The 17,193-nt window shown below is 42.7% G+C and overlaps 1 protein-coding gene across 2 annotated transcripts in view; it reads left to right on the forward strand.

The window, feature by feature from the left end:
* LOC147008664 (cystine/glutamate transporter-like) overlaps positions 1-10,247 on the forward strand; it is a 90,135-nt gene extending 79,888 nt beyond the window's left edge. For both annotated transcript variants that reach the window (XM_085864464.1, XM_085864463.1), the window contains 2 exons: positions 3,414-3,591; positions 7,330-10,247. In XM_085864464.1, coding sequence (XP_085720590.1) covers positions 3,414-3,591; positions 7,330-7,394 — 243 coding nt within the window. In that variant the 3' untranslated portion in view covers positions 7,395-10,247. The remainder of the gene's footprint in view (positions 1-3,413; positions 3,592-7,329) is intronic.
* Positions 10,248-17,193: the final 6,946 nt, after the last annotated feature.

A 17,193-nucleotide genomic window follows, 5' to 3' on the forward strand; every position in this document is an offset into this window, starting at 1 on the left:
GTGAAGCTCCTGGGATTTTTGACATCCATGCTGAACTTCTCAAGGCTGGTGGAAATGCTGCACTCGTGTCATTGCATGCAGTTCTGTGCCCTGCCTGGAACACAGGCATCATCCCAACTGACTGGTAGAGGGGCCTTGTTGTCCCTCTCTGGAAAGGGAAGGGTGATCGCCAAGACTGCAACAACTACCGAGGGTGACACTGCTCTCAGTGCCAGGCAAGGTCTTTGCTCAGATAATTCTTGATTGGGTTTGCTACCATCTGCTTGAGCACCAGCATCCAGGGCAGTCAGGCTTTATACCAAAAAGGTCAACGATTGACCGAATCCTTGCTCTTCGGGTCCTCACCAAACGCAGAAGGGAGTTTTGGCAGGGGCTGCTTGCAGCCTATGTTGATCAATGTAAAGCGTTTCATTCAGTGAATCAGGATGCCCTCTGGAGGATTATTGGTCTTCGTCGGGTGCCAACAAAACTCTTCAATCTGATGTCTGAACTTTACTCTGGTATTGAGAGTGCTGTGAGATGTGGTGGTACCTTCTCTAACTTATTTCCAGTTGTTACTGGAGTTTGTCAGGGGTGTGTATTAGCCCCCACACTTTTCAGCACTTGTATGGACTGGATTCTGGGGAGGATGTCAGAAAGATCAAGTTGCGGTGCATTTCTTGGGAATGTCAAGATCTCTGACCTTCATTTCGCAGATGATGCAGTCATCTTTGCAGAGACTTTAGATATCCTTTTGAGGGCCCTCGATGTGCTAAATGAGGAGTTAGAGCTGCTGGGATTATGGGTTTCATGGGTCAAAACTAAGATCCAGGATTTCAATGACATCATGGATACTGCTGTCCTGTGTGTACCTGTTTGTGGTGAGGATGTTGAGGTCATGGAGAGATTCACTTACCTTGGCAGTGATTTTCATGTCTCTGCTGGCTGTGAGCCAGAGGTCAACAGACATCTGGGTCGGGCCTGAGGAGTCATTGATTCACTGGATCATGGGGTGTGGCGCTGCCGGTACCTGTGCGGGAGGACGAAAGTCTGAGTCTGCAGGTCCTTGGTGCTTCCAGTCTTGCTCTATGGATGCGAGACTTGGACTCTGACCAGGGATCTGAGATGGAGACTTAATTCCTTTGGGACCAGGTCTCTTCGGCGAATCCTTGGCTATCGCTGTTCGGACTTTGTTTCCAACAAGCGGTTGCTGAGAGAGACTCAAATGACATTTGTTACCTCCATAGTCTGTGAGCGTCAGCTGTGGCTGTATGGACATGTGGCTCGTTTTCCTGACACTGATCCTGCTCACCAGATTCTCTCAGCGAGGGAGCCTCAAGAGTGGAGGAGGCCAATGGGCCGATCACATGCATCGTGGTTGCAGCAGATTGATCAGCATCTCAAGGAGATGGGGATGGGCCGGGCATCTGCCTGGGGGATGGCCAGGCGAAGACCCCTGGAGTACTGGCAGCAAGTGGACGCAGCGACGCGCTGCTCTGGCGCATGCTCCCATACCTGATTTGACCTGACATTCTTCCTCTTTGGGAAAGAGGAGGATTGAGACTAATGAGCTGTGTAGGAGTGGGTGGGAGGAAGGAGGGATGGGGTGGGGTGGGGAGGAAGGAGGGATGGGGTGGGGTGGGGAGGAAGGAGGGATGGGGAGGGAGGAAGAGGGGAGGGGAGGGAGGAAGGGGGGAGGGGGGGAGGAGAACAAGTTTTTTTTTCGCATTTTTCTTAATTCATGTAAATTTATTACCGACTTACATGCAGAGTAACCTGCAAAAGTATTCGCCCACCAATTATGTCACATTTAGATAATTTCCGAATATGTAGAAACAATTTTTCCAAATGAACGTTTTATATTTATAACTGAAGAGATCAACTAAACACTATTATAGTTGAAGGAAGTCATATGTCAGGAATTCCGACAAAAAACATGTACAAATCAAAATTCACCGGTTGTAAAAGTATTCAGCCCCCTTAGGTCAGTACTTAGTGGAAGCTCCTTTTGCAGCAATGACCGCTCCGAGTTGTTCCGGGTGAGTCTCTACCAGCTTTGCACAGTGAGATGGTGAAATCCTTGCCCATTATTCTTGTGAAAATTGCTCCAGATATTCCAAGTTTAATGAGGATAGTCGAGGATGGACTGCAATTTTCAAGTCTCGCCATCAATGTTCAATTGGGTTCAAGTCAGGACTTTCACTGAGCCACTCAAGAACATTTATTTTCTTCTTATTCAACCACTCCAGTGTGGCTTTTGCTTTGTGCTTCGGATCATTGTCCCAGTGAAATGTGAATCTCCGACCCAGTTTCAGATTAATGGCTGACTCAACAAGGTTTTCATCAAGGATTCTCCTTTACTTTTCACCATCCATTATCCCTTCTATCCTGACAAGCTTGTAAGTCCCTGCTGATGAAAAGCAGCTCCATACCAAGATGCTACCACCACCATGCTTGACAGTCATGGTGGTGTTGACTGGGTGATGTGCAGTGTTGGGCTTTCGCCAGACATAACGCTTTGAATTGAAACCAAAAGTTGAATTTTTGTCTCGTCTGACCGAAAAACGTTTCTCCACATGCCTGCAGTATTATTAAGATGCCTTTTTCAAAAGCTCCATACAAGCTTTTGGAAGTGTCTTTTTCAGAAATGGCTTATTTATTGCCACATGTAAGCCAGCTTTGGGATGGTAATGGGATATTTTTGATTGATGAACACTGACCCCCATCTCAGACATAGAGCCTTGCAGATCTTTTAAACTCACTGGTGGATTCACAGTGACGTCCCGAACCAGTTTCCTGCTTGCCCAGCTGCTGAGTTTGGATGGGCGACCTGATCTGGGTAGAGTCTGGGGGTTATGATACGTCTTCGACTTCTTAATGATGGATTTCACCGTATTCAAAGGGATAATGAGTGACTTTGAAAACTTCTTATCTAACCCTCTCCTTACCGGAGCTTCTCCACCACTTTATGGCTGATTTCTTTGGAAAGCTCCTTTGTCTTCATGTTTGCCTTGTTGGTTAAACAAGTGAGTGGCACCTTAAAACTCCTTAGATAAGTGGGGGAGTTTAGTTTTTAACTTCAACCACTGATGACATACAGGTGAAACCTATTATACCTATTTTGTAATCTTTTAAAAAAATAATTTTCTCCTGAAGTGATTTCTGGTAAATTAGGCAAAGGGTTTGAATATTTATGCAACTGAGACTCATCTGATTTTTCTCTGTTAATCTAACTTATGAACATTTTATCTGCACTTTTTAGCTTTATCACTTTAGAGTAGTTTGTGAAGACACCATATATTAAGTTTGATTTGAAAGTATCATGAAATCGGCTCAAGTGGAATCAAAATGTGAAAACTTTGGAGGGGGATGAATACTTTTGCAGGCCACTGCACCTTGGGGTCTCAAAATTTGAATGTTCCTCCTCCCAACAGGTGCCACTGTTCATGCCAGTAACCTTCTCGCTAACATGCTTTATCACCGTCCTACTTTCGCTATACTCCGAACCTTGGAGTGCTGGAATCAGTTGCATGGTTTCACTCACCGGAGTCCCTGCATACTACCTGTTCATTGTGCGAAAGGACAATCTCCACCGAGTTTCACTGGCTATGGGTAAGGATCTACTTTTATCAACAGTTCAACGAAATGTCTCTTTTAAATAAATAAATAATCTTGTATTATGAATACATACTTTCACGAATCTCAATTAATTGTAGGACTAACATTTATACATTCACAGGAAATATTGTTGTGGGCCGGGGTTCAGTGGCGATAAACGACTACGAGGTGGAGCAGTAGAGTCATTTCCACCGAACAGCCCGGAATTTAGGTCGTGACTCTCGGATAAGTCCGAAAGGTCACGGGTCCCTTAGCGGACCATGGTCGCCAATATTTCGATGGCGTGGGGTAGGGTTAATTGCCTAATTTCAATATACCGAAGTACCTACGTCGTCCAACTACCGGGGAAAACCACACCCTCGACCGACTTTGGCCGAACCGAGTTGCTATCACCGACTCGGATCCGGCGTAACCAAGCAGAAGCTACCAAAGCCGTGCCGGACCAAATGAACAATTTACGGCATGAACGGCCTTCCTACTTCTAAATACGCACCATGCTCGGCCAATGAAAGAAAGCACAGAAAACAAGCTGGTACATTTAACAGGGGTTTATTTATAAGGGAGGAGGACACAGTGAGCAGAGTTAAACTGGCTAAAAGCAATGCATGCATGTACTAGGCACTTAAACAATTCTACTTAACGGACTGGCGCCGCACATGCACACACGCGCGCGCGCGCGCACACACACACACACACACACACACACACACACACACACACACACACACACACACACGAGAACCGGGCCAGCCGGCCTTTATTGAGGCCTCCAGCTCGGAAGGAAAGGCAAGCTGAAGGCCAGGGTCTGGTGTGCACCTGTTTGCCTCGTGTGGTGTACAACGATCTGGTCGGATGGCGGGACTCAAACCCACAGCTTTCACGCAGCGCCAAGCACCAGGGACCGCACTCTCCAACTGGCCACGCACCAATCAACCAAGACCAAGGAGAAGATCAGAGAAGATGATGACCCAGGACCAGACGAACCAGCCAGCACCAAGACCCGCGACCCCAAGATGACCAACCTCCCCAGCCTGGCGTTCCTTTATATCTTTCTTGTCCGGGGTGATAAAATCGCCATCTGAGGCGATCTCCACCCTCATTGGCCGGGGTGTCGTGGGAAAGTCGCCCTCTGTGGCCATCTCCACCCTCATTGGCCGGGGTGTCATGGGAAAGTCGCCCTCTGTGGCCATCTCCACCCTCATTGGCCGGGGTGTCGTGGGAAAGTCGCCCTCTGTGACCATCTCCACCCTCATTGGCCGAAGTGTCGTGGGAAAGTCGCCCTCTGTGGCCATCTCCACCCTCATTGGCCGAGTTGTCGTGGGAAAGTCGCCCTCTGTGACCATCTCAACCCTCATTGGCCGGGGTGTCGTGGGAAAGTCGCCCTCTGTGTGTGATTGGACAAGGGGTGGAGTCGGAGCTGAGGCGATGAAAAATTCCGCCCACGTACGTGGTCGAACGCACGTGAGCAATGGCGTCGGTGTGCGAAGTGAAGTGAAGGAGATTTGTTGTAAAAAAAACTAACTAACTATAAAGAAACTTCGCAGCACACATGTAATTCCCGTTAGACACAGGTAGGGGACCCGAACTATAAACACATACTTATCGAGATAACTAAACTTGGCGACTGCTGTCTGTTTGTGTGTAAATGGCTTCCAAATCTGTAACAATATTTTATTTGTCCCTTGTTCATGGGTGTAGTCGATGATTTTTACCAAAGCGTGACTACAGTAATGTGAAGGACATTTCCCACAAATGCATCAAATAATCCTCTTCGAAACGTTTTTCTTACCTCCGAGCTATTTGAACAAAATATATTCAGAAATACATGTTTTGAAAAGCATATTATTGCCAGCGTCAGAGTTGAAACCGGTCCAGGATTGTTATCATAGCCAAGAACCTGCTTCAGCAGAACTGATTTTCTATATAGAGCGCAGTACATCATTTGGATGATAATGATGACTGACATTCCACTTTCAGTAATTATGATGGAGAAAAATTACAAAATCATATTTCATGGTAATTTTTATTAAAATATAAAACAAAAGTATCTCCACCCTTACGTAAGCTACCAAAAGTCATGTAACTTTTTATTGAAAATGCAAAATATCCTTGGCAGTCATTCAACCTGCAGGATGCCCACCCCCACACCCTCTCAACCTTAATCACAGTCTGGACCCTTACTCAACTGATTTTTGATATGTTTGAGTGTGAACGTCGTCATCTCGTGCCATATGTTGATTACACGAAAGTTAAAATGAAAAATAAAAAAGGATCAACAAACTGTTCCTCACTTTCCAATAATGCTCCAAACCTTTTCATCACATTAGGGAAGTTTGATGTGACAAACAAGGATATGCAAGGAAATTTCACCCATAATGCCTGCACTCTGCAATGAATAATCCAAATCATTCCTGTCGTTCCATCCACATTGAGCTCAATTATTTTGCCAACCCAAGTCGAAAAACCAGTTAAAACCAGTACACATTTTCAACTGGTCTCTATTGGTTCTAATTGGTCTTTAACTGGTCTCTATTGGTTTCAACTGGTACCAGTTAAATTCAGTCAGAATTCCAATTTCCCAGTTGAAAAAACCAGTAGCTCATATTTGTACCAGTTAAAGTCTTACTGGTTCCAGTTGATACCAGTTGCAATGTACTGGTCCCAGTTGATATCAGTTACAATGTACTGGTCCCAGTTGATATCAGTGAGTTAAATACATGTATTTCAACTGGTAATATATCACTCTATTCCAATTTCCATATTAAAACCAGTAAGAAACCAACTGGCTTTACTGGTACCAGTTGGCTACTGGTTTTCAACTGGTACCAGTTGACCAGTAAGCTACTGGTCTTTACTGGTTTTTTGACCTGGGAATCATTATTCCCTGAATGATTTATCAGCTGGGCATGCATTTTACAGCATTTTATTGTTGATTTTGTTCAATATAGTGTGCAGTACAGGAAAAAATATTTTCTAAGCTCGGTATGATGTTCATGGGGTTGGCAGGATGGCCTACAGGTAAGCACACTCACCTCTATGCTGTTAAGCCTGAGTTTGATTCCCGACCCAGCTATAGAACTGTCATCCCGGTTGCCGTTGTTTCACACGCAGAGTGATTCATCAATGTGTGTGCCGTCCCTCGGATAGACGTTAAACTGGGTTTCCCATCTGCTAGCATGAGTTCATGGACGTTAAAGATCCCACTCTGTCCTTCGCCAAGAGTGGGCGAGCTATCGCCAGCACTCTGGAACAAATTCCAAATTTATGCCACAACTACTTCTCAGAAGGCAATGGCAAAACACCCAGTCTAACCCTTTCCAATAAACTAGTTCAGCAGCATCAACGCTCTGCAACAGAATATGGTACATCAGAATCAGAATGATGTTCATGAAGCCTGCTGTTGGATTTATGGTGAAAGTGTTAGCATTCTGAGTTGAAATTAATGCAAAGGATCTTAAGCCTCCTGGCTTCAAACGCCAGCTGAGCCAAGCACCAGACGTGTCGACTCAACCTGTCATCCTATCGAGTATGGCAAAAATGAGTACCAGCTTGCTGGGGGTAAGACATCAATAGCAGTTGATATGGGATAGCAATGGGCACCCTGCTTTATTTACCCAAGTGGTGTGGAGATCAACTAAAGAGGAACCTTCGGGTTGCCTTGGACTTCGGTCGATTATATTACTTCTATGATGTTATTGCAGCACCACCCTGCGTGCTTTTGTGTTACTGCAGGTCACGTCACCAAGACGCTTCAACAGCTGCTGAAAGTGATACCTCAAGAGATTACGACCTACTGATGGCTCTGTACACCTGAGCAAATCCCACATTGCCATTGTACAACCTCGAATTGCAACCAGCAGCAAATCGGTCTTCATAATGTATCCAGTTTTCGGTAGCTCCATTAATCACACATCTTGCAGCTTCGTTTGATATCCTTGCGCACATCCCTCGACAGATGGGTGATGTTTCTTGTGTGAATGTTACCCAAACATTTGTTCAACAAATCCAAGCAAATTTTGATCTCCTTTGATATATTCTTTTCTTACCAGGAATGTTTTCTTTTTTTCGTTTTTAAAAAAAATAATGATGAGAGGACATAACTCGAGTGAACTCCAAAAACTAAAGGACAAAAAAAACGAGATATCTGCGATCACAAAGCAAATTTCCAAGGGTAAGCCGGCCCGTGACTTGCTCTTGTCCCACGATCCAATAGTGGCATTATATTTTTGGACCTCCATTTAACCTTGACCTTCATCATTTATGAATAGAGAGTTAATTAAGAAAATGTATCCCCATCTACAATATATCCACACAACTGAACATCGTGGAAATCGCAGGAAAATTATTCAAGTTATGGTCAAAAAGGTGATTTTGTTAATTAAGTTATAATTTTGTTGTGAAGAGATAGCAAGCTGATTGGTAATTGGACACACCCGCAAAAAAAAAACATTGCTTACTTCTTAACATTTTCAGATTTCACTCCAGATTTCGACAGTTATTTAGTCCACATGATCCGATCCTCAAAACTGATATATTTCGATGATATACTTTAATTAGTCTGAGAGAGTAGATTGTGGAAAATGCATCGCTGCGCTGTCCTTTACAACCTTTGTTTTCTCAAGCTACTCACAGTCCTCACAGTCCTCTCAATGAAAGTGAAAAGGGGAGTATGGGAGGGAATAAGTAGGTCAAGGACACTAATCAAATATCAGGTGCACGACTTCAGTGCAGGTACGCTATTATGAAGCAAGAACACCTTGGAAGGACAAGAGGTCTTTTGAGATTCCACAATGGAAAAATTGAGTGATGACAAAAAACGCATTTTTTTGGCAGAAACAGGAGCCCTTGACAGCATTCTTTTGTTTAGACCGCCATTTAACCTCGACCTATAACTCGGAGTTGTTTGATGTAAATGAACCCGAAATGCACCCTGTTCGAGGTTATCTATATAGGGCAATTTGGTTCCAATCAGACAACCCTTAGTCGAGTTATGGTGAAAAACTATAAATGTCTATAAATGAGTCACAACCTTAAAAATTAGGTCAAAGTCAAAAAAAAATTGTCAATCCCACAAACTTTTTATTCCCATTATTGATACAAAATTTCATTCCGAAAGTCCCAGCGGGATCCGAGATACCTCTCGGACATTGACCGCAAAAGGGAAGAAAAACTTAAATGGTGGTTTAATATTCCTAGGGGTGTAAGACGTTGATTTTAACTCGTAGGGGTATGAGTTGAATTAAGCATGGATGTGCCTTGCTCTTGACTATCTAGATAGGGCAAATTCGTTCTGATCAGAAAAACCTTAATCAAGCTATGGTGAAAAATGTTTAAATATCTTTAATTAGGTCATGAGTTTAAAAATTTTATTCCCATTATCAATGCAATCTTTCGTTCTGAAAGGCTCAGCCGGATCCGAGATGCAGCTCAGAAATTCATACAGCTTGGAAATTGGGAGTGTTGGAAGTGCAGGAAGGGAAAAAATATTCTAAATGGTGGTTTGGTACTCCTAGGGGTCCAAGAAACTCTGGTACCATTAAAAATGGGGGTACTAATTGTGGAAACAAGCCCTACAACAGCTGTAAACCTTCTCCTATCCTACTGGAGGAGGCTTAATTATAACGCAAGTATGACGCTTCAGAGCTAATATTGATATAATAATTCAAGATGTTCTAGATTTTATAAAAAAAAAAAAACATGGTGCCAACCGTCGTGGCGTTTCATCTGGAACATCCTGTTTTGGAGCCTTTCTTTTGTTATCATCAACATATTATGGTGTTGTGCATACAGTACAAATGTGTGGGATTGGGGGATGTAAAAACATATCAAATGAGAAAAGAAAAGGATTGAGGTACAGGCGATTTTGAAAGGATTTTGGTGAGAGAGAAAAAGGGAATATGGGAGGTAAGGGGCAGGGAGGATGAGGAAGAAGGGTTCAGAAGTGCTGTCTTTTTATACCTCTGCAGATGAAGGCCGGAGGCATTATGTTTTCAGGTTATCCGTCTGTCTGTGCGTGCATCCATCTGTTATCGGATGTTTTTTTGTTACCACGATAACATTCAAATTACTGAAAGGATTTCAACAAAATCTGGCACAAGTTTGGACGATGATACAAAGATGAACGGATTCTATTTCTGGCTCAAAAGGTCAGAGGCCGAAGGTCATGTGACCTTAAATTGAAAATCTTTGTTCCCGCAATAACTCATGAAACACTGAAGGGATTTCAACCAAACTTGGCGCAAGTATGGAATGTAATACAAAGATAAACTGGTTCAACTTTGGGTTCGACAGGTCAAAGTTCATGTGCTCTTCGAAAATCGTGTTGCAAACCATAACTCGAGTTAGAAGCTTGTGTTTAATCTCTCTGTCTCTCTGTCTCTCTGTCTCTCTGTCTCTCTGTCTCTCTGTCTCTCTCTCTCTCTCTCTCTCTCTCTCTCTCTCTCTCTCTCTCTCTCTCTCTCTCTCTCTCTCTCTCTCTCTCTCTCTCTCTCTCTCTCTCTCTCTCTCTCTCTCTCTCTCTCTCTCTCTCTCTCTCTCTCTCTCTCTCTCTCTCTCTCTCTCTCTCTCTCTCTCTCTCTCTCTCTCTCTCTCTCTCTCTCTCTCTCTCTCTCTTTTGCTCTCTCTCTCTCTATTTTGCTCTCTCTCTGTCTCTGTCTCTCTCTCTCTCTCTCTCTCTCTGTCTCTCTCTGTCTCTCTCTCTCTCTCTCTCTCTCTCTTGGTCTCTCTCTCTCTCTCTCTCTCTCTCTCTTTTGCTCTCTCTCTCCCTCTTGCTCTCTCTCTCTCTCTTTTGCTCTCTCTCTCTCTCTTTTGCTCTCTCTCTCTCTCTCTCTCTCTCTCTCTCTCTCTCTCTCTCTCTCTCTCTCTCTCTCTCTCTCTCTCTCTCTCTCTCTCAACACCTCTCTCTCTCTCTCTCTCTCTCTCTCTCTCTTGCTCTCTCTCTCTCTCTTGCTCTCTCTCTCTCTCTTGCTCTCTCTCTCTCGCTCTCGCTCTCTCTCTCTCTCTCTGCCTCTCGTGACCTTTAAATGAGACATGGTGGATGCATTGATTTTCTTCCTGACCATAATTGTGGGTGAAGTCAAGCCAGCTCTCCATCCAATGGGTTTGAAGGCTTCTTTCACACGCAGCTTCATTATGTTTTAAATATACTAGAATGTGGCTTCCAGAAAAAATAAATAAAAATTAACTTTCACCATTGGATCCAACTTCATTTATTGAACACCAACTTCAACTTCAACACCATCCAACTTTATTGAATATCAGCTGCTTTTTTTTGTGTGTGTATCCTTGTTTCTGATGTGTTTTCAGCAGAGCAACCTGCTTTGTGATGCTTTAAAAGGTGGTGTATAATTGGAAATGCTGTTTGGTAGGGTGATGTGAATAAAATGGAAATGTTTTTGTTTTTTTAAGTGTTGAATATAGCAAGCGTTTAATCAACGTGAGAAATAGGATTAAATGAGACTCGTCATTATTATAACTTAAGAAGAAGATGAATGAGGAAGAGTTTCCTGTTTTTAAGGCCCAGTCACACCTTGACGTTTTAGCCAGCAATGGCAACGTATAAAAATGTATGTAAAACGCTGGCATACGCTGAAATTTTGATTTTTTTTTTTTTTAAGATTCGGACGTATTCATAACGAGTTGGTCGTATGGATAACATTCGTAACGGACACAACGTTTCGTTGTTTTATAGATAACTTGTACCAACGAATGCTTAGCCTGTTGTCGGCGTTCACAACCTATGCCCAACGATAGTCTAACTTATGCATAGCGCACTGCACGTATCGCCGACGATCACGTGACGTAGCCTATTAAAAGGCTGCCGCACAACGATTCAAATCATAACCGCCGGTGAAATGGAAGTGTCAACATCGCAGTCACACCTTAGCGATCTTGCCAGCGTATGCCGACCTCTGAAAATGCATCTAAAACGCTGGCGCATGTTGAATACCGTATGGGTAAGTTTGGTATACGTGAATAGAACGCTAAAGCACGCTATCATACGTTGTAGTAAGTGGAGTACGTCTTGAAATTTTAAACGTGTTAAAAATTTTATGACGTACTTGCCGTATGCCTCACACATTCCGCATGCGATGGGGATAAGTTGTACGCACGATATGCGATCGTTGGCACACGTCGACAAAAGTTACTTGTAAGTTACTCATAAGTCGAAACACGTCGATTAGAGAGAGAGGTTAGCGTCAGTGTTCCAGACTCCCTGTTTTGTTTTTTTTCTTCGGTATGACAGGTGATGTTGACAGTTCGATTTCTAGTGCGGTTATAATATAATATAATTAATAGGCTGCCGCTCAATGATTTAAATCATAACCGCACTAGAAATGGAAGTGTCGACATCACCGTCATCCCGAAAAAAAAACAAAACGGGGAGTCTGGAACACTGACGCTAACCATTACCTCGACCTGTTTAAACTTATGATTAACTTACAAGTAACGTGTGTCGATGTGTGTCAACGATCGTGTAACGTGCCTACAACACGTTACTCATCAGTTAGAAATAAGTTTCGGGTACGCTAAACATCACCTCGACGTGTTTTGACTTATGAGTAACTTACAAGTAACGTGTGTCGACGTGTGTCAACGATCGCGTAACGTGCCTACAACTTATGGCCAGCGTAGCGGAACGTGTGAGTCATACGCTGGCATAAGATGTAAAATTTCAAGCATGCTAAAATTTGAGGACAACCGCAAAGTACAACGATGAAAGCCAGCCTACTACAACGTATGGCAGTGTTTTTCAGCGTGCTCTCAATGTTTCCAAAACTTACCCATAACATATTCGACGTGTGCCAGCGTTTTAGACAAATTTTTCAAAAATCGGCATAAGCTGGCTAAAACGTCAAGGTGTGACAGGGCCTTAAGCAACGGAGGCACAAAGCACCCCTCCCTTTATATGGGACAGTTTCTCTGTATGCAACTTTAAAACACACACACACATTTTAAGGCCATTTTCCCTGCTCGAGCAGGGGTTAGCTATGCAGGTCCCATGACAATCTTCTATCATGGTTCCCTTTTTGAGGCAATGTTTTTTTTATAGCCCAATGTCCTTCCTGACACCAACCCTTTAGTCACCTCTGACGACACACAGGGATACGATGTACCTATTCTAAACCAGGCACACACCAGGACATCCTAGCAAGCTGGTACTCACTTTGCCAACCTCAGAAGGATGACAGGTTGAGTCAATCTCACCTGGTATTAATTGAACAGCCGAGCAAGATTTGAACTCAGGACCCGAGGCACCCAAGCCCACCACCCTAACCATTAAACCAACACCAGGCTTCATGCAACTTTAACAGAGGGACTGAAAATTCGTTTCTTGGCTTTTACTGGACGAAATCAGCTGCAAATTTCAGAAGTAAATCCTTTTTTTTTTACGTCGAGGTAATATGTTCCAAATTTCAGCAACGTCCATTTCCGCATTCTTGAGTTTTTAATGAAAACCCTCGAAATTCACTTTGGTGTCTGTCAGTCTGTCCGTCCGCCCAAAATGTGTTGGCGCTCATATCTCAAAGGCTATACATTGAAACAAGCTGAAACTTGGAATATACATCGGATAATATGTCTAATCAATGGCTTTTGAAACAAATTCCACCTGAGAGCCATAGTTTTTGCTTTGTTGCTATTTTTTGCTCATATTCAATGATCCACACATTATTGACAAATGTCAGAAACATCAGGCAATTCCGCTTGGCTTCCACCAGTGGGCAGCCTTATCTATCATTTATGGATATGCCTTGGTAGATCAATTTATTTGTGCATCAAATAAGTCGTCTACAATTGTACATTCTCATTACCCTGCGCTCACGAAGCGAAAAGCGGGGTTAAGCGATCCGTGGCGTAAGTACGTATGTTGTACATCGTACGTGTCTGCATTTTGTTCAGTTCGAAAACTGTTCAGCGGAGGAAATTCAAACTTTACCACACGTTACATAACCATGTGATATAGCGGTCACTTTTTTGAGGGCAACATAGGTCAAAGGTCAACAGAAGCCAACTTTCTAAAATCCTCAATTTTCATCCAATTGACTAGAAATTTGAACAGCATTTTCACATCAGATCACTGAATTCAACCACCAACTATTTTTGAGGTCCACATCGGCCAAAAGGTCAACATCAGCCGTAATTTCTAAAATTGTCAATTTTCATCCAATTAACTTGAAAGTTGAACAGAATTTGCATATCAGGTCACTAAATTCAACCAACTACTATTTATGAGGTCAACCTAGGCCAAAAGGTCAACCGAGACCAAAATTCTAAAATTGTCAATTTTCATCTGATTGAATTAAAATTTCAAGAGGATTTGCACATTTGGTCATTCAATTCAATTTCCAATTATTTTTGAGGTCAACATCAGCCAAATGTTTTTATATGAAATTTTCTAGAGCAATACTTGGTTCCTCCGAAGAACATAAGGGTAGTACAGCGTGCACACAAGATTTTTTGAATGTGCCATATTTTCTATCATCTGGCATTTTCCATCAGCCATGGAATGTCCCTTCTTTTCGATTGTTTGGAATTTTCTACAAGCCATGCGATGTCCATTATTTTCTATAGTTTGCTACATGGCACATGCTTTTTCTCAAGGTGCAAATTGAAACTGGCCCATCTATCCTCAACTTACTCAACTATATCATACTGTTTGAAACATGACCATCTATCGATATCTAACTAAACTATAACGATCATACTGTTTGCAGATTGGGCTCGAACCAAGAGAAGGAAAAGTGTTCTGTGCTGAGTTTTAGCGGAGAAAAGGTGGGAAAGTGTGTTTGTGCTGTGAAGTTCTAGAAATGGCTGTAGATTAAAATGTTGAAACAGGAAAATAACACGTATTCAACACCTATCTCTACACTCACAACGCATATCTGCTTACATGAACACAGTATACTTAACGAACTAAATAAAATACGACAACATAACTGGAGTTATACGATGAAAGTGTCTCTCTTACCTCCGAGAAGCCAGAACTGTACCATGTTTATTTTACATTTTTTATGGAAAAGGAGCCTTGTTGACAAATTTAACTCATGATTTTATCAGGAATCATGGTGTTATCCAGTGGATATTGAAATCCACAATTTGATGGCAATCATAACGGTACTTTAGGTTATTGTTACTTTATGAACAGAATGGTACTTTGTGTATAAACGGTATTTTCTGGGCAGAATGGTAACTTATGGATTGTTACCTCCACCACCAAAGGGAGATGGAGGTTATGTTTTCACCCCTATCTGTCTGTCTATCTGTTTCTGAACAAAATATCTCAAAAAGTGGTGGAAGGAATCGGACGAAACTTTATGGAGAGCTTGGGTTTATAAAAACGAAGAACTGATTCGATTTTGGTGATGATCCAGATCCGGGTCTGAGAATTTTTTCAGTGATTCTTCACCATTGAGTGATAGGACTAAAACGATATGGAGCATGATATCTGAAATAAGTTATGGACGGATTCAGATGAAACATGGTGGATGAGTTGGTTCGGTGACCAGAACAAGCCGATTAGATTTTAGTTCAGGTCCAAATCCAGATCCGGCCTATCAGTGGGATACAAATAACCAGCCTGGCAGAGGTATGCGCTCTACTGGGTGCCCATGTAGCTCTTCTTGTTACCACAAGCATGAAACAAATCCAGGACTTCTCACCCATTCCTTCCTCTGATGAAATACTAACTCACCCATCGCAGATTGTCACACCAACGGTCTCATATTTTTGAAAGATATCCTAAGCCTTCGATGTCCAGTATCAGCGACATCAAAGTCGTTGTGCTGTGAAAAAAGAGTTGCAGATGCAACAAGATTGTTTCAATTACCCACACTACTTTTAAACACAAAATTGCCAGAAAAAAATCATTTGAAACATAAAATGGTGGTTTCCATTCCCCTCTGCTTCTTTCAGATTTGCTGGAATAATCTGTTGGTTTCCTAATCACTACCAAAAAGCTGCATCTGGGCTGGAAGCCAAACAGGCTGCCAACATTTTCATTATCTACTCCAGATGCATCATGAGGATGTTTAACAAAGCAGAACAAACCACCTGCTATCAAAAGCCACGGGACAAAACATCATTCCTTAAGACGTTTTGAGTTATTATTCAATACATGACTGGAACATCCATCCCTGAGAGGACTCTCATGAGCCCAGAGGATTTCCTACATCCCTGCAAGGTCGAATGGGACAATGCGTTACGCAACTAGCTACAAAGACTTTTTGGGTTGTGAAGCCTAAACCATAATGACCTTCATCGGCAGAATAAGCTGACAACTTTATCCGTTTAAAGCACTATCAGGCTTTCCAGGCAACCTGCATCTAAAGGATTGTGGAAGAAGAACCTCCACTACTGATGTGCAGAATAGTACTTTTTCAGCAGAATAGATAGTGATAGGACCAGCAGGGGCCACAACCTGAGAGTAAAGAAGATGAGAGTTAAGATGGTAGTGAGACAGGGGTCTTTCACTCAGAGAGTAGTTAATGCAAGGCTTGGTCTTCCTGAAAACGTAGTGGCAGCAGAAACAGTAGATAAGTTTAAATTGCAATTCGATATAGGTACCTAGAGGCATTGGGGATAGATGGTACAGGGATATTGTCTGGACTGTATAGGTAGCTTGTGTATGCATGGGTGATTGTGATGTCTGTGAAAGAGTCTCATCAATGGATAGTATGTGATTGGTATTGGATATTCTTCACCATAAAACCGCTGTTGCCCACCTTCCCCCTTCCCCCACCCCCCCCCCCCAAAAAAAACGATAAAAAATGAACAAAAACAAAAAAAATCCCCATTTTTAGCTCATCTGGAACGTAATTCTGGGGAGCTTATGGGATGGTGCGTCGTCCGTCCATCAGTCCGTAAACACTTTCAATTTCATCTTCGAATCTGCTGATGGGATTGTGACCAAACTTGGCTAAAATTACATTTGGCATGTTGCAACTCAAGTTTATTCACGGAATTAAAAACATTGGGGTTTTAGGTTGTCTAACGGGGGTCAAAGTGGGTGCAGGTTTGACCCCCCCCCCCAAAATAGGTATTTTCTTTCTTCTATGAAACTACAAATACAATTTTGATGAAACTTCATTACAATCTCCATCACCGGTGACTTACCTAAGATTGTTCATGACATGTCATGAGAAAAATCGGGTTCTGGGGAGGGGGGGTGGGTTGCACCCCAAAATATGTATTTACTTTCTTCTCTGAAACTACACGCAAGATTTTGATGATACTTGACCACAACCTTCATTAAAAGTGTGATGTACTAAAGTTCGTTCTCAGCATTAAAAAAAAAATCAAAATCTAAGGGATTTGGTGTTTGAGTGACTGTTGCTCCCAATCCAGGTGAGCTTCAGCACCCACGATCCTATTTTTATTTTAACACCATGGTGATGTCACTGAGCGTGCCACACATTTCTCATCCTTATCCTCATCTTTCCCCTTTCCTCCATTTAAATTATGTCATGAGCTTTGACAGATTTATTTAATCTGGTGGTGGTGTAGTGAAGTCAAAAGAGGCCAAAATGGCCTCCTCTGTCAAATTTCATTGTGATTCCTTGTGTAGAATAAAACACCCAGCGAGGTTCACAGGTGGTG

The sequence above is a fragment of the Eptatretus burgeri genome, chromosome 18 (genome assembly GCF_056783735.1).
Source record: "Eptatretus burgeri isolate ZD-2024b chromosome 18, Ebu_testis_v1, whole genome shotgun sequence".
NCBI classification, from domain to species: Eukaryota; Metazoa; Chordata; class Myxini; order Myxiniformes; family Myxinidae; genus Eptatretus; species Eptatretus burgeri.